General features: G+C 51.7%; 10 protein-coding genes and 1 non-coding gene across 11 annotated transcripts; all 11 read left to right on the forward strand.

Moving 5' to 3' along the window:
- Window positions 1-380: 380 nt before the first annotated feature.
- Window positions 381-731, forward strand: DQ04_01661000 (hypothetical protein; the record flags this gene model as incomplete). Its single annotated transcript, XM_009310986.1, has 1 exon — window positions 381-731. The coding sequence occupies one exon, from the start codon at window positions 381-383 to the stop codon at window positions 729-731; it is 351 nt and encodes a 116-aa protein (XP_009309261.1).
- Window positions 732-769: 38 nt separating this feature from the next.
- DQ04_tRNA030 lies at window positions 770-841 on the forward strand (the record flags this gene model as incomplete). The annotated part of the gene is made up of 1 exon: window positions 770-841. It is a non-coding gene; the product is annotated as a tRNA-Glu (tRNA).
- A 724-nt stretch (window positions 842-1565) lies between these two features.
- On the forward strand, window positions 1566-1865 carry DQ04_01661010 (hypothetical protein; the record flags this gene model as incomplete). The annotated part of the gene is made up of 1 exon (XM_009310987.1): window positions 1566-1865. One exon carries the CDS (start codon window positions 1566-1568, stop codon window positions 1863-1865), a length of 300 nt encoding a protein of 99 aa, XP_009309262.1.
- A 206-nt stretch (window positions 1866-2071) lies between these two features.
- DQ04_01661020 (hypothetical protein) lies at window positions 2072-2437 on the forward strand (the record flags this gene model as incomplete). Its single annotated transcript, XM_009310988.1, has 1 exon — window positions 2072-2437. The coding sequence occupies one exon, from the start codon at window positions 2072-2074 to the stop codon at window positions 2435-2437; it is 366 nt and encodes a 121-aa protein (XP_009309263.1).
- A 142-nt stretch (window positions 2438-2579) lies between these two features.
- Window positions 2580-2981, forward strand: DQ04_01661030 (ATP synthase subunit; the record flags this gene model as incomplete). Its single annotated transcript, XM_009310989.1, has 1 exon — window positions 2580-2981. One exon carries the CDS (start codon window positions 2580-2582, stop codon window positions 2979-2981), a length of 402 nt encoding a protein of 133 aa, XP_009309264.1.
- A 190-nt stretch (window positions 2982-3171) lies between these two features.
- Window positions 3172-4995, forward strand: DQ04_01661040 (glucose-6-phosphate isomerase, glycosomal; the record flags this gene model as incomplete). Its single annotated transcript, XM_009310990.1, has 1 exon — window positions 3172-4995. One exon carries the CDS (start codon window positions 3172-3174, stop codon window positions 4993-4995), a length of 1824 nt encoding a protein of 607 aa, XP_009309265.1.
- A 340-nt stretch (window positions 4996-5335) lies between these two features.
- DQ04_01661050 (hypothetical protein) lies at window positions 5336-5692 on the forward strand (the record flags this gene model as incomplete). The annotated part of the gene is made up of 1 exon (XM_009310991.1): window positions 5336-5692. The coding sequence occupies one exon, from the start codon at window positions 5336-5338 to the stop codon at window positions 5690-5692; it is 357 nt and encodes a 118-aa protein (XP_009309266.1).
- Window positions 5693-6315: 623 nt separating this feature from the next.
- Window positions 6316-7281, forward strand: DQ04_01661060 (TcC31.20; the record flags this gene model as incomplete). Its single annotated transcript, XM_009310992.1, has 1 exon — window positions 6316-7281. One exon carries the CDS (start codon window positions 6316-6318, stop codon window positions 7279-7281), a length of 966 nt encoding a protein of 321 aa, XP_009309267.1.
- Window positions 7282-7636: 355 nt separating this feature from the next.
- On the forward strand, window positions 7637-7957 carry DQ04_01661070 (hypothetical protein; the record flags this gene model as incomplete). Its single annotated transcript, XM_009310993.1, has 1 exon — window positions 7637-7957. One exon carries the CDS (start codon window positions 7637-7639, stop codon window positions 7955-7957), a length of 321 nt encoding a protein of 106 aa, XP_009309268.1.
- An 837-nt stretch (window positions 7958-8794) lies between these two features.
- DQ04_01661080 (hypothetical protein) lies at window positions 8795-12433 on the forward strand (the record flags this gene model as incomplete). Its single annotated transcript, XM_009310994.1, has 1 exon — window positions 8795-12433. One exon carries the CDS (start codon window positions 8795-8797, stop codon window positions 12431-12433), a length of 3639 nt encoding a protein of 1212 aa, XP_009309269.1.
- A 778-nt stretch (window positions 12434-13211) lies between these two features.
- On the forward strand, window positions 13212-18443 carry DQ04_01661090 (TcC31.22; the record flags this gene model as incomplete). Its single annotated transcript, XM_009310995.1, has 1 exon — window positions 13212-18443. One exon carries the CDS (start codon window positions 13212-13214, stop codon window positions 18441-18443), a length of 5232 nt encoding a protein of 1743 aa, XP_009309270.1.
- Window positions 18444-20121: the final 1678 nt, after the last annotated feature.

The raw sequence follows: 20121 nt of genomic DNA on the forward strand, positions 1-20121 counted from the left end.
AACGAAAACGGGGTCTGTCCGCAATATTCGATGAACGCCCTGAGAGCCGAGAGGCCCATCATCCATTCCACATCCATGAGGGCCTTCTGGGGGTTGGTGGGTAACATTGTAATCCTTGTGTCTTACCTTTCGTTTCAAACTTACACTTTGCGACACTTTCCTTACGCAAGATAAGAAGACACGTATTATGATGGATTATGGGATTCCCTTTTAGCAAGTAGGATAAGGCTTAACCATTCCTTTCGCAAGCTCACAAAAAAAAAATGTAAACAAACCGATGCCAAGCACCGCCGCAGCGTCCAGAAATCGAGACGCCAAGGCTTCCTCGCTGACAGCCGTTGTTTCCTCCGGTGGTGGAAAAAAGCTTAATGAATTTTAGTATGTTTCAATTTGAACCACCACGTTATCTTTATGATCAAAATAAACACCCCAAAATGTGTACCGATGGGCTCCGGACTCTCTCCCTCCAATTCTCGCGTCGCTTTAGGCTTTGCATAAGCAGGTTTTCTCTTCCAATGCGAAAATATCCGGTTCTCTTTCTGAGAGTCGAGCGCTCTCCTTCCGCATCTCCGCTCGCTTATTCGAGAGCGCTTCTCATTTTGGGTGCGCCACCAACAGAAATCCCGTTTTTTGCAGAAGTTAAGATCTGCAACATTTCCGGTCCCGTCTCGTACCCTATGGGTAATTGGGTCAGGTTCCGTGGCTTTGCCGTCTTCCATTTGACGCTGTAAGGTTTAATATTTTATAGCAAAACTTGAGTTTGCTTGCATCCGGTGTGGTATAGTGGCTAGAACAAGCGGCTCTCACCCGCTAGACCCGGGTTCGATCCCCGGCACCGGAATTTTTCGGATTCGCTGCTCGACCATGTTCTTTTTTTTGCAGGGTCGCGAGGGAGGAGGGTATTTCTCGCGCGCCGTTTCCGTTTCCAAAAAAAAAAAGGTCCGGTTGTCTTCTTGTGATCGGGTGGCGGGGGTTGGGGTTTTGTGTGGTTGCTGTGCCTTGTGGGGCCGCGGCCACGCTTTTGGCCAGCGGGTAGCCCCTGATCCTGCGCGCGCGCGCGCGAAGTTTGGAGGCTTTGGGGGGTGGTTGGTGCATTCAACTGGGGGGATTTTGTTTTCTAGCAGGGTGGGTTTCTGGTTTGCTTTCTATACGTGTTTTATTGTATATATATATATATATATATTTCTATTTGTGGTATATTTTCGTTCGGATCCAACTTGTGTTGTTGCCTATTCTGCTTTTTTTATTGGGCTCTTTCTATGATTAGGAAAATAATAGACATGTTGCGGCGCTCAAGTATTAGTTGTGTTAAGAGGTTTGACAGTTCCAAGTTGTTCGGACTTTTTACGGGAAATAGAGGAGGTTGTCCTGGTAAAGGATGCAATCCGAAGGAGTATGGGGGTTTTTCCTTGTCAAGTCCTGGATTTAGCCTTCAGTCCTTTCAAGGAGGGTTCCCTACTAATTTTATGGGTGGTTTGGGATCAGATTCGCGAGGCTCGGGCCCATCTGGAGGCGGCTCAACTGACAGAAGTGACTCTGGTTCTGGGGGAGGCAGTGGGAGCGGAATGTTTGGAGGTCCCTTGGGAGGGCTTTTTGACAAGGCACTGGAGTGGTGCAGTGAGGCTCACGCACGCGACATTGCACGGCGTCAAGGGGTTGAAATCCGGGACATACGCTTTGAGAAGACACCAGAGGGAGGTATAAGAATAGTAGTAGATGCACCAAATGCAACAACGAAGCAAATTGAGCATCTCGGGGAACAGGTAATGGAAGAGTGCCCCGTGGCCCGTTTTAGGAAAACCCAGGTGACATCTCCCCAACAGAAGGTCCAATGGGTCCGTCTGCCTGATCGTTATGACCGCTAAAGTGCATTATGAACTTCTATAATCAGTGTTTTAGTGCTGCGTAACTGGGAGGTGAAAAACAAGCTGCGTTTGGTTTGTTTAGTTGAGGTTCTCAAAGCGATCAAGTTCGCTATTCACTATGATAGTTAAGTGTTTTTTTTTATGTGTTAGAATCAACCCGGACACATTATCATTTCCTTGATGTCTTTCTGTTTTTCATCAAGGCTATGCGCCGAACGTTTGTCTCGTTCAATAAGGATGGTAGAGCAGAAGACCGTCTGGACGGTTTCTACCCTGCACTGCAAGTTCCGAAAGACGAGTTTATGGCTAGGCGCCTTGAGCTGGTTGAGGGGGAGGAGAATGTTTTTCTCGTCGATGAGGACTTGGTGCTTAACCACCTATTGGCCAGTAGCTCTTTAAAGTATGATGGGAAAACAGATGCCCTGCAAGGTGCTTCTGCCGTGACGGCTCAGCCCAATGGCGGTGTTTTACTTTCATTAGATTTGCTGCGTGACGATTTTGGTGGCCGACAGACAAAGGAGCCTTGCTACAGTGATTGGGACTCAAAGGTGCTTGCGTTCCGTGGGGAGTGACTGAAAGTTGAGAATACCTGTGAACAATCTGAAGTACAAATTTCCATGTGCTGTCTCCTCTTGCTGAGATACATCTAGATTAGTCTCTCGGATTCCTTAATTTTGTTAAATAATTTCTCTTGCCAGAAAACAGGTAGGAATAATGGCTACAGCTCGTTACAAGAACGGAGATGAGCGCATCGTCGGCATTATTGGGGATGAGGATACCGTTACCGGTTTCCTTTTGGCCGGTACTGGTGATAATCGAACAGCTGCTGCTCAGCCGAATGCCGGAAAAAAGGAGGGTGCTCCATCGAACTATGTAGTGGTCAATCCCACTACACCTTTGGTGGATATTGAAACAGCCTTTACTAACATGTGCGCCAATGATGCTATTGGCGTTATTATAATATGTCAACATATAGCGAATGACATCCGTCATCTGATTGAAGAACACAAGGAACCTATTCCCTGCGTTCTTGAGATTCCGAGTAAAGGAGGTGTCTACGATGCTGAGAAGGATTATGTTCTTGAGAAAATCAGCAGGGCTCTCGGTCTGAGATAGTAAAATGCTTTGACGCAGGAGCTTTTTTTTTGCAGTCTCTGCCTACTGAGTGATTTCGTTTGATTTATGTACCAATGGAATTGAATTCTGACTGCAAAAAGGTAAGGGTTCTACTACTTGCTTCTTCCCCTCCTGCTGCTTGAAGCAAAAAAAAAAAAGTTTTACTATTCTCTTCTGCAATACATAAGCCATGGACCAATACGTGAATGCTCTGGTTGCCCATGTAAATGCGAGCAGTGCTCCGCCAGGGAACGCTAGCATAGCTGTCTCGTCTTTTAATCAGGCACACGAGGTGATACGACGGATGAAAGGCATCGGTGCTGAGCCCGATAACAGCCTGATATCATGCTCCGCATGGCGCCGCCTTCAGGAATTATACGAACGCTGCGGTTCTGAAAGCATTCTGAAGCTTTTTGAAAATGATCCGCAGCGGTTCAAGCGGTATTCGGTGGAGGTGGACCTGAAGAGCATGGACAAAAACTTTTTCCTTTTGGATTACTCAAAAACACATATCAATGATGAAATGAGGGATGCACTTTTTGCACTCGTTGAGGAGCGCGGTGTTCGGGCATATATGCGAGCATTGTTCAACGGTGAAAGTGTAAACACAACCGAGAATCGCGCTGTACTTCATATTGCCTTGCGCAATCGCAGCAATCGCTCTATTATGGTGGATGGGCAGGATGTGATGCCCGCTGTGAACCACGTGCTTCAACAGATGAAGGACTTCTCAGACAAGGTGAGGAGCGGCGCGTGGAAGGGCCATACCGGCAAGTGTATCCGTCATGTTGTGAACATCGGGATTGGAGGGAGTGACCTTGGACCTGTGATGGCTACGGAGGCCTTGAGACCCTTCTCTCAGAGAAATATATCAATGCACTTTGTCTCCAACGTCGATGCAACACACTTGGCAGAGGTCTTGAAGGTGGTTGATCTTGAAGCAACGCTTTTCATCGTTGCAAGCAAGACATTTACCACACAAGAGACCCTTACCAATGCTATTTCCGCACGAAATGCATTACTGACCTTTCTGAATTCTCGTGGCATAAGTGAAAACGGTGCCGTTGCCAAGCATTTTGTTGCACTTTCAACCAATACATGGAAGGTTAAGGAGTTCGGTATTGATGAAGACAACATGTTTCAATTCTGGGACTGGGTTGGTGGCCGGTATTCGCTGTGGTCGGCCATCGGCTTGCCTTTAATGATATCTATTGGATACGACAATTTTGTGGAGATGCTGACTGGTGCTCACATCATTGACGAACACTTCATCAATGCGCCAACAAGCCAGAACTTGCCCATCATTCTTGCCCTGGTTGGAGTTTTGTACAACAACTTCTTTGGTGCCGAGACTCAGGCAGTTCTACCATATGATCAGTACCTTTGGAGGCTGCCAGCATATCTTCAACAGCTTGACATGGAAAGTAATGGTAAGGGTGCTACCAAGAATGGACATGTGGTGTCAACTCAGACTGGTCCTATAATATTCGGTGAGGCTGGTACAAATGGCCAACACGCCTTTTATCAGCTCATTCACCAAGGTACCAAGTTGATTCCATGTGATTTCATTGGTGCTGTTCACAGCCAAAATCGCATTGGGGATCATCATCGCATCCTGATGAGCAACTACTTTGCACAGACGGAGGCGCTGATGGTTGGAAAGAGCCCTGAGGAAGTGCGAAAGGAGCTGACTGCTGCTGGGGGGAAATCGGAAGAGGAAATTCACGCACTCCTTCCTCATAAGACATTCACCGGAGGACGCCCCAGCAACTCTTTGCTGGTCAATGCCCTCACTCCGCGTGCATTGGGAGCTATCATCGCTGCGTACGAGCACAAGGTCCTTGTACAAGGAGCCATCTGGGGTGTTAACAGCTACGACCAGTGGGGTGTTGAATTAGGCAAAGTACTCGCCAAGTCAATTCTTCCCCAGCTCAAGACTGGATCCAAGGTGAATAACCATGATTCATCAACAAACGGTCTTATCAATTTGTTCAATGAGCGCTCTCGTCTTTAAGAGGCGGTTTTGTGATACAAAGTTGCTTAAGACCAGCAAATTAATTTCTTTTCTGAAGCAAATGGGAGGTTTCGTAATAGAAACGGATAGGGATTTTTTTGTTTTGGAGGGTGAGCGGGCGGATGAAATTAAGACAACTCTATGTAGGAATGTTTTTTTGAGGATGGAGGCCATGCCTTCATTAAATGCCTGTTCTCTGTGTTCATGGATGATACTGGGTTGTTATAACAGACAAGCGCAGAGATAGCTGAACATCATTTTTTTTTTCGTTCTTGGAACACCATTTATTTTTTTTTTCTTGAATTTATTATACATTTATTAAGCTGCAAGAGAAGATTTCATGCGGCATACTTTTGATACAAGAGGCCCCAACAACGAGAGTGATGCTGAAATTGAGGACCAAGGGCAGTTAGCGTTGTATAAGTCTTCCTTTGGTGGCTACAGTTACTACCCTACAACGCTATTCAAGCGTCGTGCATCGCCGCCACCTCTTCCTGATGAAGGCGGCTACTCGCGTAAGTCATGCTCGCCGCGGCGCATAGAAATCTCATGCAGTGGGGATAGACGAGACTCTTCTCAGGGGAATCTTCATGTGAAGGGGCGGAGGGGACACACCACGACAATAGCCACTCCTTTGCTGGGGCGATACCGACAAGAGGAGCTGAGGACAGCCGAAAAAAGTCGTNCACGACAATAGCCACTCCTTTGCTGGGGCGATACCGACAAGAGGAGCTGAGGACAGCCGAAAAAAGTCGTGATAAGAGTGTTGAAAGGGTAGCACACAATAATCAAGGCGTATCGGGCCCGCTGCGTCGGACGACTCCCGATCAAGAACGAGGCTCATCGAAGCCAAATACATCAGTACATGCGACCACGGAGCGTGCTCTTGAGCAGCAAAAGGGACATTTGGGCGGGGCCTCAGCTGGTCGTGCAGAATCAAGGCAGCAACAAGCACCATCGAAAAAACGTGTATCTCTGTCATGTCCTCCGGCAATAGAGCGCATTGATTTGTCTGGCCGAAAGAAAACCATTGGCGTAGAGAAGAAGAAGGAGACGGATGTGAAGCCTCCACCTCCACCGTGTCCGGAAAGCTGCTGTATTCATAGCCACCAGTCGATATTAGATTATGTGGACCTACAGCGGGAGCTTCGCGATTGCCATGACGCACTCCGTGGTCGGGACGCCGAACTGGAAGACCTGCAGTCGCAACTTCGTTTGACTATAGCGGAGAAGACAGACCTTGAGTCGCGTTGCCACATAGAGATACAAGAACTAGAAGTGCGCCATGCCGCGAACTTGGCAAAGGCAAATGAAGATAATATGGAGTGGCAGCGACGCGTGCTGTCAGACCAACTGGCATCTTACGAAGAGAGTAGAGAGGAACTCGAGAAGGTGAGGGCTGAATTAGAGCAAGAACGGCTGAATCACGCCCGCACGCGGAGTGAGCTTAATGAGGCACAAAGTATGTGCCAGGCTCTCAATCAACGACTGGAGTGGGCTCACGACACTCAAAATGTCTCAGTGACGAGGCTATCGACAAGAAGTTCACCTTCTAAGGGCATGAGAGAAGATCACTTATCAGAGGGGCTTTCACCGACATCCATGCTTGTAACACCAACACCGCGTCGACAGCCACCACCTATACCTCAACCAGTAGTGAAGGAGGAGGAAGGAACCTTCCGAACAGGTGTTTCAACCTTCTCATTTGTTCAGGAACAGCAGGTGCCATCGTATCAAGACTGCTCAGAATCTGCAGCCAATCATGCCACGGTCGACAATGTGCCTGCGAACTCTACCATCAACATAAGTGACCCATCCATCAGTCCTTCCGCCACATTTGATTTGGATGTCTCTGGTGTCCCTTCGCTCTTGGGTGAAGCCAAGCAAGGCGACCCTCCAAGGAAGACACAGGAAGAAGATAATAGGGTGTGTAGCGGGGGAGCGCAGCGGGATATGGAAGAGTGGACGGAAGGTGATGGGCGGCCGTCAAGTAGCGACACACGAAGCAATACGCACACCACTCTGGGCGTACAAACCACTGGAGCCGTAGGAAGCTCTTCTTCAACGTGTGGCAAGTCGTTTCTGAAGGCAATCTGTGATGCTGCAGTTAGTGTGCATCCTTCCAAGACTCATCCATTTGAACAGCTTGCTGGGCAGGAGGCACTCCTATGCAAGGAATTGCTGCGTGCTCTCCTTGACAAGGAAAAGCAGCTCGCTGAGTTGACATCTCAGCAAGTAGGTCAGAAGAAGGAGGAAAAGGGGAAGCTCGCCTTCATGCCGGAATGAAACACATACACACATACACACACACACACACACACACCATGTGACACAATAGAAAAGGAAAGGGGAAGATGTTTGCCACCTTTCGAAGTACTGGGGCTATCAGCCTGTGTTAAAGCGTGCAGATGCCTCTCTCGGATGTTTTTTTCCCCCCTTTCCTCTGTTCTGTGATTATTATTGTTCTTCTTTTAGTCTTCTGCGGTGTACAGTATGGACGGGATTGATTGCATCTCAGTTACGTCGTTCTCTGCTCGGTCGTAGGACGGAGGCAGAGTTTGCCCGTCACTTTTTTTTGTTTTTGCACCGGGAAGATCTCGTGTTTCTTTCTTCTTTTGCGTTCTCTCTTCTCCTCATCACAATGCGTCGTTGTAGTGCCTTTTTCTCATTCTCTTTTCTCTTTTTTTTCCCGTTACGGTATCCTGAACACACCGATCTTGTGAGCAACGAAGTGAAGATCAACAAAGAAAAAGATGAAAATGATGCAGAAGAAGGGGGTGCCACATCCGGGTGTGAACGATTTAGAACTTACTGGGTTTATGGTTCAGCCTTTTCACGTGCTTGTCGGAACCGGGGTGTTCGTTCTCAGCGTCATTCTGCTCCACTTCTACAGCAAGCTTGGCGCTTCAAAGGTGTAGGAGCCGAGACAGGCCACAGAGTTAGTGGCACTGAAGGAACCTGATTGCGACGGGGGCGAAGGTGTGTATATGTGCGTGCGGGTGTATGCATGTTTGTCTGTGTGTGTGTGTGTGTGTTTGTAGGGGGTGGGGCTATAATACAAGAGGCAGGGAGAGGTATGGGGTGAAGCGACACACTTCACCCTTTGGGCGTCTTTTTCCCTTGCCGTGCGGCAGTTCTTCCTATGTGCCTGAGCTCATTGGTGGTGCGGGGAGGACTGACATTTTCTTGTGCCTGTGGGCGTTGCGTGCCCCTCACCCGCCCTATTTTCACCACCCAATGCATACACCCATTTCACACCTTTGCCAAGGATGAGGGGAAAGAATGAAAAGCGACCAGGAGCGCCAGGAGAGACAAAAACAACAACAACAACAACAAGAGCAAAATAGCAAAAAAAAAAGCAACAACAAACCGAAACAGCAACACAGAATGGTAAACTATGAACTCTGTCTCCATGCTCTATGGTGGTTTAATAGGCTGAAGAAGGTGGTGCACCGCGTGGGGTTAAAGACATAATGCGCGTGCGCAATGCGAATGAAACTGTGGATCTGGTTTGCCTTTTGCTACCGTTCTTCTTTTTCATTCATGTAAGGTGTTTTTTTGTGTTGTTGAGGGTAATCAACTCTCCAGCAGTGGGTAGAGGTTACCTTTAGACTACGTGGCGGGTGCGCACGGGCTGGACCAAATCCAAGGTACACAGGCACGAAGACACATACCTGTACATATAAAGAAAGGAAAACAAGGAAGGCGACGGTGGAAAGGTGTGTGCAGGTAACTTCACAATATAGACTTGTCATCCTGGTGGGGCCTTCATAGCTGACGGGAATAAACACGAATAGAGATGGCGTCCAATCCACAAGACCCTCTTCTTGGGGTTGTTGAAAGACAATCGGAACCGAAGAGGCGCCGACGAACAGGCAGATCAGCGTTCAATAGCGCTGAACTCCACAAACGCTTTGAGCAGCATGTGGCAAAGGCACAAAATCTTTTTCTCCAGGGCGACAAAGATGGAGCGGAACGAGAGGCGACGCTGGCATTGCGTATTCATCCCACAGATCACCTATTTGCCCTTCTTGCTGTCATTGCCGAGTCTAAAGGGCATCGCGATCGGGCCAGTGACTTTCGACTGCTGCAGGCATTTCTAGCAAACGATACGGTGCTGTGGGAGGAGCTGCTGCATGAGTTCTTGCAGGAGCAGCTGTATTATAAATCTGCGGTATGCTTGCAAAGGTTATCTGCGTTAGAAACAAAGGATAAAACGCGCTACCGTACATTACAACTGCAACTAGCTGACCTGTACATTGGACTCGGAGAGGTGAAGCGGGCGGCGAACATTCTAATTCCACTCTGGAATGGGAGTCGTTGTCGTGATTTTGAAGTATTTGCATTGCTCTCGTCTCTTTTCTTTCAGCTTGGCCGGTGGAACTCTCTGCACCGCTTGATTGAGTCGAGTCTGAAAAGTGCCTTCCGTCCCACTCCTGCGATAGAGGCGGAGAGAAAACAGCTTGACCCTTCCGCTGCAGATACCGGTGTAGGAGGCACAGCCACCTACGGCGGCGAAGGTGAGGTCGGTACCGTCGCATCCACAACAAAGCGGAGAACCTCGAAGCGGGTGCGCTTCTTTGGCATTGACGACGATAACGATGCAGATATTAATAATAACAACAACAACGACACTACGGAAGTGGGGGAGAAGGAGCAGCATAAGGAGGGGACAAGCTACGCGTCTGCTAGCGTTTCTGCATCTGCTGTGCCAGTGGAAGGGATGGCAAAGGAGGAGGAGGAGGAGGATGATTTTGACTTCTCGAACATGACAGGTAGTAGCGGAGCTCCTCCAACAAAGACGGTTGTAGATACGACCCCATCGGCGGTGGTACACTCCCTCTACGGCGACACCATTGAACTTCAGACACCGACGGCCAAGAAGAACTTCCTCACCCTCGTGAATGTGCACGCGGAGTTACTCAATGAAGAGGGGCACTTTCTTGATACAGTGCGACTCATGGAGTTCACTGCAGGTTGTATGCAGGTCCAGCTACTGGAGCTTCCGCCCGACTTACTTGTTCGTCTCGGTGTGGCGTATGCGTACCTGGGTGGCCTCGAGCAACAGTGCCGTGAGGTGTTCCACCACATAGTCGACACCTGCCCCATGGCAGAGTACGGCGATGTGCTCTACGACGCTGCCAACGCGCTGCAACAGGTTGGGCTGCACACCGAGGCCCACCTGATCTTTCAGACTCTTCGCCGCTACCACGAGTTCCGCCTCTCAAGCAGCGGAAGCACCGCCGAAGGTGACGCCGATGTGGATGCGGAGGAGATGTCGGAGGTGAAAACCGTTTTCGCTGCGGCGCTCTTCGCAGAGGGCCAGTGTGAGGCTTCATTGGGCAACACAGAGGTGGCCTACAACGACTTCCTCCGCGTGCTGCAGGTGGAGCCGACACATCTGCAAGCACGTCTTGCCCTTGGCCGCATGTACGTGTACGAACTCAAGGACACGGATCAGGCGGTAGTGGTCCTCACTCCACGCGAGGACGAGCCGCCGCTGGAGCGGATTCAACTCGGCGCGGAGCTCGTGCGCGTCTTTGCGCGGGCAGAGAAGTACGTGGAGGCCATTGCACTCGGCGTCTCCATCTTCGAGCTTATCCTCTCTGGAGAAGAAGACGGTGATACGGAGTCCGTTGCACCCGGTTCGTCGAGGCGCAGCAGCGCACCGTTGTCGATGCCGACTCTGTCGCGCGCAAGCTCCGCCATTATTCCACCATCTGCCATATCCGAAATCGTTAATGGACCACGTCTGACAAGTATGGCGGCTTCCTCGATGGGACGCCTCTCACACACACTTGCCACGTCCATCAGGGCTGCGAGCGCCACGTTTCGCTCCAACTTGGCCCGCCGCGGGAGTGCACCACTGACAAACTCCATCTATGGCGCCTCCGCAGCAGCGTCAACAGCAGCGGGGTGGGCACGCGCCGATGAGGAGGAGCGGCTCAAAGACAGCTCGACAATCTTCCGCTTTCATCGCCAGAACAAACCAACAAAGCGGCCCCGCCATGCGGGGGACAAGGAGGAGAATAGCACCAAAAAGAACAACACCAACAACATCGAAAAAAGTGAGGATGTGGAGGAAGATGGACAGCTCGCGAAGAGGCGGCGACGCGTCGAAGAGGTAACACATCTCGGGGTAGAGTCCTTCTGGAAGGAGTCTGACGAAGAGAAAGGCAAGGACAAGGAAGCTTCGGGTGTCAAGACCGAAAAGGAGGATGAGGCATGTGGTGACAAGGGGCATAAAGTGAAGGAGGAGGGGTTGGACGAACGGGATCTCACCGAGTTGGAGGAGGCACTGCGTGATGTAGGGGAGGATGACGACAACGGCACCGCCGCGCACTACGAACTCCCCTCTCTCGAAGAAGTGAGCAAGCAGTTTAACGACCCGGCAATGCGAGAACTGTTCATGCAGGCATCTACCAATGACGCACCTGTGGCGCCACATAATCCATGGGACCCTAGCGGAGTTGCACCCGTTGCTGCTGCTGCCCCTGCAGCCTTGCCTCTAGATGCCGGCGGCCTTAATGTTGGTGAGGGAGGTGGTAGTAGTGGCTTAAATTTTCCACCAGCGCCCTCTAGCATGCGAGTGACGGTTCGAGACGCATTAGGGGTCCTTGGACGGGCCGGATTTGTCGAGCTCGCCGTCACTGTGATTGACTGCTACACCGCAATTGGAAAGTTCACGGAGGCAAAGGAGTTTGCATTTGTCATCCTCACCAGGTGCCCGCGGACGAGCATATTTCGCCACGTCGGTGCCCTTGAGCGGCCGCTCCGCTGGGCCGTGCTGCGTGCAGCGTTGGCATCACAGGAAAGCGAGGACGCCTACCGCGTGGGCATCCGTCTTCTCCAAGAGCAATGCAGTGAGGAAGAAAAAAATCGTGTGGTTGAGCTGCTGTTCAGTGTGTTGAACCGCGTGGAGGATGGCAGCGCCATTCTGCTCCGCCTTGTCGCAGACCGCAACCAAGCTGACCCACCAATGCTTATCCTGCTCGGGAATCGCTACTTCCTTCGCCGTTCGTACATACGCGCACTCAACTTGTACCTTGCTGCCCTACAAAAGCGCCCCAACGACGTCCTTGTTTGCTTTCTAGTGGGTCTGTCGTACATGCTCATCAGCCACCAGAAGAAGATACGGGCGCGGGACGCCTGTGTGGTTGCTGGGTGGCATTATCTCGCTAGGTATCAAGAAACGGTGTGCGCTATTGATGCGCAGCGCCTGGGAGAGGCGGTGTACAACTGCGCCAGAGCATTCCAGTACCTCGGCTTGCACCACCTCGCCATTCCACTGTATGAGCAGGTAGCATACGAGTACAGTGTTCCTGAGCAATGTACGCTGGCTCTGCAGCGGGCCGCAAGATGGAATCTATACTTTACGTATCGGTGGCGCACGGGAAACGCGGCACTGGCGATAGCTGCATTGCATCCAAAGAGGTGATTCACACGAGACGCCTCCGCTTCAGTAGGCGACCACTTGTTTTTTTTTTGCCTTTCTGAATGACTGGGAGCGGGCAGGCGGGTGAGTAAAGGTAGTAGTGGGCTCAAAAACACCATGAAGAGGTGAAACTACAGCAGTAAGGGAGGCTGGAGTAAGGAGTGTGAGGTATGTGAATTCCTTTCCTTCCTTCCTTCCTTCTTTTTTCCTTCCTTCTAACTGTTATGTAGTTCTCTGGTGAAAATCTCCCAGCTTTACCTTTTCAACCGCTTTTTGTGAGACTTCTGTGGTGTCTTCATCTTATTGGAAGTGCGTTCATACCATCTGTGTATGCGAATGTATGCTCCGCGTTGCTTTTCTTTCTGATAGTTTATTTGAGTGGAGTCGTCTTTTCGTTGGGGTGAATAGAGTGGGGGGACTGTGCAGAGAGAACTCACATCACACCCACTCGGAGGTCGTGCCCACCTTCCACATATTACGAAAAAAAAAAAAGGCAAGGAAAAAAAAAAGGAGAAGGGGGCGCACATTTTCCTTATTAGTGTTGTTTTTGTCGTCGTCGTCGTCGGTGCTCTTGACAAGGTGAGAGGTAGTGTGAGAGAGATATAGGGAGGGAGCAAGAGCGATATATCTTGCTCGTACCAAAACCAAAAAAAAAAAAAGAAAAAGAAAAAAAGTTATATACGTCTGCCCCGTAAATACAGCGACACAGGTAAAATAATTGCCAGAGGTGGTGGTTTACACACGCACAACGACAACAAAATAGAGGGAGAAACAAGGAGCAATGAGTTCGTCTGAACCGTCAACGCCGTTGACGGAGGGGAGTGTGTCTCAGACGATGCCGCTGGTGCCCTCCAGTCTTAATACAGGAGGAGTTCGGATGGGATCATCCGGGCTGCCTCGCATTGACATTGCGCAGTCCGCTGCCATTGAGCGTTTTCTTCTTGACGGACATCTGAGCGATTTGTTGGCAAGTGGCGGGCCGGGACTCGGCGCCTCTGCGGGCAGCACGTTGGCGCCAGGGAGCGATCACATTCGGGGCCCAGGAAGCGTTACCGAGAATCAAAGTTTCGTATCGACACGGGCTCTCGAAGTGCAGGAAGGTCATGCACCTGAGATTCAAGCGTCAGAGAGTGTGTTTCAAGAGGCAGCTCCAGCTCCAACTCCAGCTCCAACTCCAGCTCCAGCTCCAACTCCAGCTCCAACTCCAGCTGCACCTACACTTGCAGCTACGCCCGAAAGTTTACCTACACCTGTGATATTTTCTGCTCCTCTTCGTTCACCTGCTCCTTATCCTGCGGCTGAAAATACGGTGGATCTGCAACCCACGCCGTTGGCACAAACATTGGATCCACAACAGGCATCGGCCTTGCTGCAGCCGTTACAGACGCGCGCTCGCAACCCAACACAAATGCCAAGCGAGTTAGGGCCTGCCATGCGTGGATTTTCTTTGGGTGATGCCGGTGAAGTCTCTTTTGGCGTTCGCGCCTCACCTGTCTCCTTGTACGGCGATTCGACGAGGAGTGTAACACCTGTACTGAACGACTCGAGCGGGTCAAACGGTATATATGCGGAAATGAGGTCTCCTGCGGTCGTCAGCGTCCGCGGGGTGCATGTTCCGCAGCAAACCAGTAGTCCACGCGCCAAGAAAGATGCGAAAATAAAGCGTGTCCGATCCATGGGTGATATAGCCTCTCTGCAGGTATCTCCCAAGTCAACCTACGTCGCGCCGGAGTCACTGGGGGCACAAGTCTTGGGCCCCAGCTTCCGCACCATATCATCTGCAGACTTTCGCAGCGGCGCCGCTGGGTCCTCTGTACATTCCAAAAGACCTATGACGGCGACGAATGTGCGGGCAGATCGGGCAACGAGATCAGGTGCGCCTACGTGGATTTCTGCGACGGAACGCATGCAGCTAGACGATATGAGGACGCGAGATGACAATTTCTTGGATCGGGTCCTTCCCGCCGATAGGGGCCAGCCAAATTGGCAGCGGAAGGCTATGGGCCGCCTGCGTTCTTCGGATATGGGGGCCTTTGGGGGAATGAGTCCTGTCGGACGAAGCTGTGGTGCCTACCCACAGTCCGCTGCGCTCTCGTCACATTCTGCCGGCACACGCGCGACAGAAGTCAGCGGTGGATCGCCCATGACGCCCCGCATGGAGATGCGGGCCGCCTCGATCAGTGAAAGTACTGCAGATCAGTTTGTCGGGCGGCATGTGCGAATACGGGCGAAGCACAACACGCGCCTCCCAGGGCCAGCGACAGGAGGGCCCCCTGCTGGATCTGGTGGCTCTCCCGGTGGCTCCTCCACCGGGACGGGTGGGGGACGCTTCAGCGTCCACGCCAAAAGTAGCTCGATGAACCTTGGAAACTTGACGCCAAAGGAGGCGAAGCTCGGTAATCATGCCGAAGACATGTTTATGTCACTCTTTGGTGTGAAGAAAAAGGAGAAACCGCGGCCACCGCCACTCTTCGCAACGGATACCGCTTTGCCTGTTCTGGTTGCCTCGGAAACAGCCGCGCCGAAAGGCACACCCTCACTGTTTGGGCGTGGTGGTGGTGGTGGTGGTGGAGGAGGTAGAGGTGGAGGTGGGGGTGGAAGAGGCGGTGGTGGTGGTGGTGGTGGTGGTGGTAGAAATAACCGAGGCCCCCAACCCCTCCCTGGCGGCGATGAGGAGGAGCATGAGGAGCGGCACTTCAAGGAGCACGCAACTACCGCCCTACACGCCATCCCGTGGGACCAGCGGTCATTCATCCCCCTTACCGGCTTTGGCATCAAGACGTTTAACATCTTCTCTGCACCATTATTTTGGGAGAAGTTGGATTGGACAGTACGTGCATCGCTCTTCACCGTTCTTCCAACTATGATCCTCACGCTGGAACCGGCAACCGCCGACATTTTCCCTCTGCCATCATCTGTGGCATTTCTTGCATTCTGGATCACGATGCCCACCTTTGGCTCGGGGTTACGGGAGTTTATCATCGCCCTGAAAGGGTACGCGCTGAGCCTCGTAATGCTCCTGATCGTCATTGCTATTGATCCAAGGCGTTCGTGGCTGATTCTCATGCTTCTCTTCTTGCTCGTGCTTTTCACCTCCTTCTTTGCGGAGCAGGTGAAAAAGACGTGTGCGTACTGTCTCGCCGTATTCCTGATGCAGCTGCAGTCTGATCCTGCCGGAACGGGCATTAAGTTTGTTGGCGACTACTTCATCACGCTGCTCATCGCGCTTGGATTCGGCTTGGCAGCCTTTTTCATCCCGAACATTCGGTGGTCGAGCGATCTTTCAAAGATGTATGTCTCAATACTCGGCAACTGCCTCAGCATCTATGTGCAGGGAACGTGCTCAAGTTTCTGGACGCGTTCCCCGCTGGAGCGTGAGCTGCACATTGTGCGACTCAGACAGCTGCGCGCCACCGCGCAGAAGGCCATCTCAAAGGCGACGATGTACTTTGAAGAGGCTGGCTACGAACCACACAGCGGCACCTTCATGGCTGCAATTAGCCTGCGACACGAGTTCCTGGTGGATGTTTTCAACATCCTCTCCTCCATGGTGCAGGTGATTGAGCTCATCGGCGACAGCCCGCAGCGCATCGACACTCCACTCTGCGTGTCATTTGGAAATGCCATCGCGGAGGACCTCGCCATTATCTCCTCCGCGATGGACAACATGATCCTCAAGATCTCAGACTTCAAGCACCCGGTGGAGAATGATGACGTTCAGATGTTCAGGGAGGCGCGGGAGCGCTTTCAGGAACGCCTCTCGGAGGTGCGGCAGGAGGTGATTCTTAACAACGAAATGTACGAAACCGATGAGTCCGACGTGCTGCTTGGGTTCTTTATGTTCAGTGTGGATGAGCTCTGCGAGGTGATTAGCCGCTTCGACCCTGACAAAGAGTACCCAAGCACGATACTGGAGTGGATGAAGACACCTATCAACGACGTGCTCAGTTCATTCAGGGCCTTCTCCGCTCTCATCACCACTATTATTCACCAACGCACCATCACACGGCGCGCGAAGGAGGCAATTAAGCTCGCGTTGTGTATGACGTTGCCCGGTGTATTTCAGGTGTACGCGCTCCACAGCAGCGGCACAAGTCCAGTTGCTGGTGCGGCAATCATTGCCTTTGTGTACAACCAGACCGGCGCACAGAGTTTCACGTACGCCGTGAATCGAGTGCTTGGCACCGTACTTGGCTCCCTCACCGCCCTGCTCGCAGTGCAGATAGCGATGGGGAAGCGTTTCGTGCTGTACATCGCCGTAGCCGTCCTCTCCTTTATTGGATCGTACATTCAAACCAGCCCTAGTTACTTTGCGGCGGGTAACGCGATTTGCAACAGTGTTATTTCCGTCATTACGCAGTACAAGGACGACAGTGCGGCCATGGTTCGTATTCAGCAGAACGTGTTTGCTATTCTCATCTACTTCTGCATTACGATGGTGCTGTGGCCGATGCGGGCGAAGCGAAAGGTGCACATGTCTTTTGACGTGAGTTTGCGCTGCTTCCGCGAGACGGCGTGTCGTCTGTTGCGCAACCTTGACATGCCGGAGGATGTAGGCGAGGTGAACTCCGTCACCAATGATGTACTCAAGGAATGGTACAAGAAGATTTCGCGCCAGGCCATCTTCCTCCCTGGTGCCTCGACGGAGCCGACGCTTGTCGGCGCCGACTTCCCAGCGGCGTCGTGGGAGAAACTCATAGACACACAGATGAATCTGTGGTCGATTGTGTCCATGATGAGGTTCGCGTACTTTACCTTCATGTCGAGCAAAGCTGACGACACAACGGAGCTGTCAGTGCACTGGGTCGTTCTGCGCCGCATCTCGCCCTACGCAAAGGACTTGTGTGACCTACTCTACGCCGCCGTTGACCTCTACCTGCTGTCCCTCGGCAAGACAACAGTGGTGCCGACGAGTCATCTCACTCGCCTGCGTCACGGGATGCTGGAGGCGGAGCAGAACATCACCGAGGTGTACATCCAAACAATCTGCCGCAGACTTGGCGGCGACATCTCCGACGAGGACAGTGGTGGGGATGGCGAAAACAGAAGCAACTGTGGCAGCGCCAGCCAGCTGCCAGCTAGTGTAAGCAACCACGACCGGTGGTCTATGGATTTGCAGGGTTCGCGGCAAATCGCGATGGACGCTGCCAGGAAGAAGCGGGAGGGCTACTTGATGTACAACCTCACGCCAGAGGAGGAGGAGGAGCTGAAGCGGCACCTCTTGAGTAAGGCAGCTGCCAGCGCACGCAAAGGGAAGGGCAACGATGACGACAACGCCAGCGACGACGAAAAGAAGGATAAAAAGTTCAAGGAAAGTTTCACCCTTAACCGGTCGTTTTTTGGCTTGTTCAATAGGGCGTTGCGGCATCCCGTCGTGGATCTCAGTGACAATGACGACGAGAAGAGCAACGCGAAGGATGCCAACGACGAATCACACAAGAAGCTGCACAACAGCCTCGACATAACCATGCAGGGCGGAGACGGCGCCAAGGGCGAGAGATACCTTTCGCATGGCAACAAAGGGGGGCTACCAGAGTCTGGCGCTCTTGAAGAGGAGATGACTAACAGAGAGGAGCAGCAGCACGAGGGCAACCAACAGGCGCAAGAGCAGCAGCACCAGCAGCAGCAGCAGCAGCAGGTACCGACGGTAAAGACAGGGACGTCGTCTGACCCCGATACGGTGCGGATGCTGTTGTCCGCGAGGAACATCATTGAACCCGTAACGCAGAGCAAACCACTGAAGGGGTCCATTGGCTCATATTCTTCGCCGTCAGCGCACTCCTCTATGTCCGGCGACCGCACCTCGGTCGCCCCCTCGCAAGAGGGCGCGGAGATGCTGCGCCAGCTTAACTTCTTTGATCCGGAGCGAAAGGAGTTTGTTCTGTCGAATCAAGACATTCACAGCCTGGAGGCGTTCCTCTTTGGTGTGCGTGCCCTCACTGTGCAGCTGGGCGAGCTGCAGAAGGCACTGCTGGAGATGCAACACGCGGAGGAGCTCGCGAAGAAGGTGTAGGCGTGCTGCACTCTATTCCTCTCCTCTCCTCCGTCCATTCGGTCATTTTCTCTCTCTGTGTCGGTCGCCGGACGGCTTGATGTGGTCCGCGGTTGGCCAATTGCAGCAGGCATATATGATTCTGGGTTTATGTTTTTGTTGTTTCACGGCAAACGGACTTGAGCTGCTGCTGTCCGACACTGAAGTGCGCCTGCCTACGTCTCTCAACCGATGCGAGCGTCTCCCGTCAACTCCGTACGATGAAGAACAGCAGCAACAACAATAGCGACAATGACGATGGAATTCTGACTCAGTTGATGGGTCTTCAATGATGTGAGAGGCATACAGCAGATAAAACACAGTGAGCTACGATGGAAGAAACACACACACACACATACATGGGGAGAACGCCAATAAAAGACGCATTCCTAACGTTGTACGTATGAGACAATCCGGGCGGGCGAGGTGAGATGGGGGCTTAACAGTAAGAGAGGAAAGTAAAAGGTGAAAGAACAAAGAACAATGTGTGGTCAATATGATGCGTGCTGCTTGCGGCATATCCTCAACCTTTGGGCCTTTTTTCTCACTCTGCGTCCCTCCCCCTCCTTCCCCACCCACTCTTCCTCTTCCTCCTCCTCCTCCTCCTCCCTATCCCTATCCCTATCCCTCTCTCACGTTCGTCTTCTTCTGTTTTCCCGACTGAATGTTGCCAAACCGCAAGCCCGATGACTTGCGTCTCTGTGTTTATATTATATATATATATATANTTTCCCGACTGAATGTTGCCAAACCGCAAGCCCGATGACTTGCGTCTCTGTGTTTATATTATATATATATATATATAGGTGTGTGTGTGTGCGTGGGCTCAGTGGACCGGACACAAAAGGGGCGGAGGAGGGCCCTTGCCCTTCCGGTTGCCAACGCCATCCCCATTATTGCCAATCAAGTGTTCTGTTTCCCAAATTTTATTTCCTTTTCTTTTTTTGGGAGGGGGTTGTGCCTCTTTTTTTTCTGCGTCTTGTTTACTGGTGTGTGCGTGCGTGTGCGTCCCACACTCTCACACACAGCAACGGGTGGCAACGAAAGTGAAAGGGATTTCGGAAGCAAACGAAAGAAAAAAAAATGAATCCAATGATTTAATGCGGAAAACGCGAAATTCTCCCGCCTAGCAAGGAGCGGCATGCAGNAACAACAACAACAACAAAATAGCCGGGCGCAAAAGAAAACAACAACGTCAATCAATAAAGAGCCAAAAGGGAAAGGAAAACAAACAAAAAAGTGTCTGACAGGCTGTACAATCATATTATATGCTTTGACACGTCCTTGTTGCTCTGCTATTGTACTTTATAGACAGATGGTTTAGGAGTGCGGTGGGGAGGGGGAGAGAGCGGAGGCGTGGTGGCTACTGGCCAGGCCTCTGTGCGTTTGTACTTTGTATGCGTGAGAAAGCATGACGTCTGTAGCTGTTGCTTGTGCGTGCGCTCGTGCTGCTGCTACCCCTCTTCTGCACCCCTCACTCCACTCCCTAGCATGCGTAGTCGCCTCGAAACGTCAGTGTATTTTCCGTTTTGGAGTGGCGTCGTACTAATGTGTGCGAAAATAATATCTTCTACGCCTCGCGTCCGCCGCTGACGATCCGCCATCCAGCATCGCACTCAGGGGGTTTTGCACGTGCATGCGTGCCCATATATATATATAT

Source organism: Trypanosoma grayi (assembly GCF_000691245.1).
Source record: "Trypanosoma grayi strain ANR4 Tgr_166_V1, whole genome shotgun sequence".
NCBI lineage: Eukaryota > Euglenozoa > Kinetoplastea > Trypanosomatida > Trypanosomatidae > Trypanosoma > Trypanosoma grayi.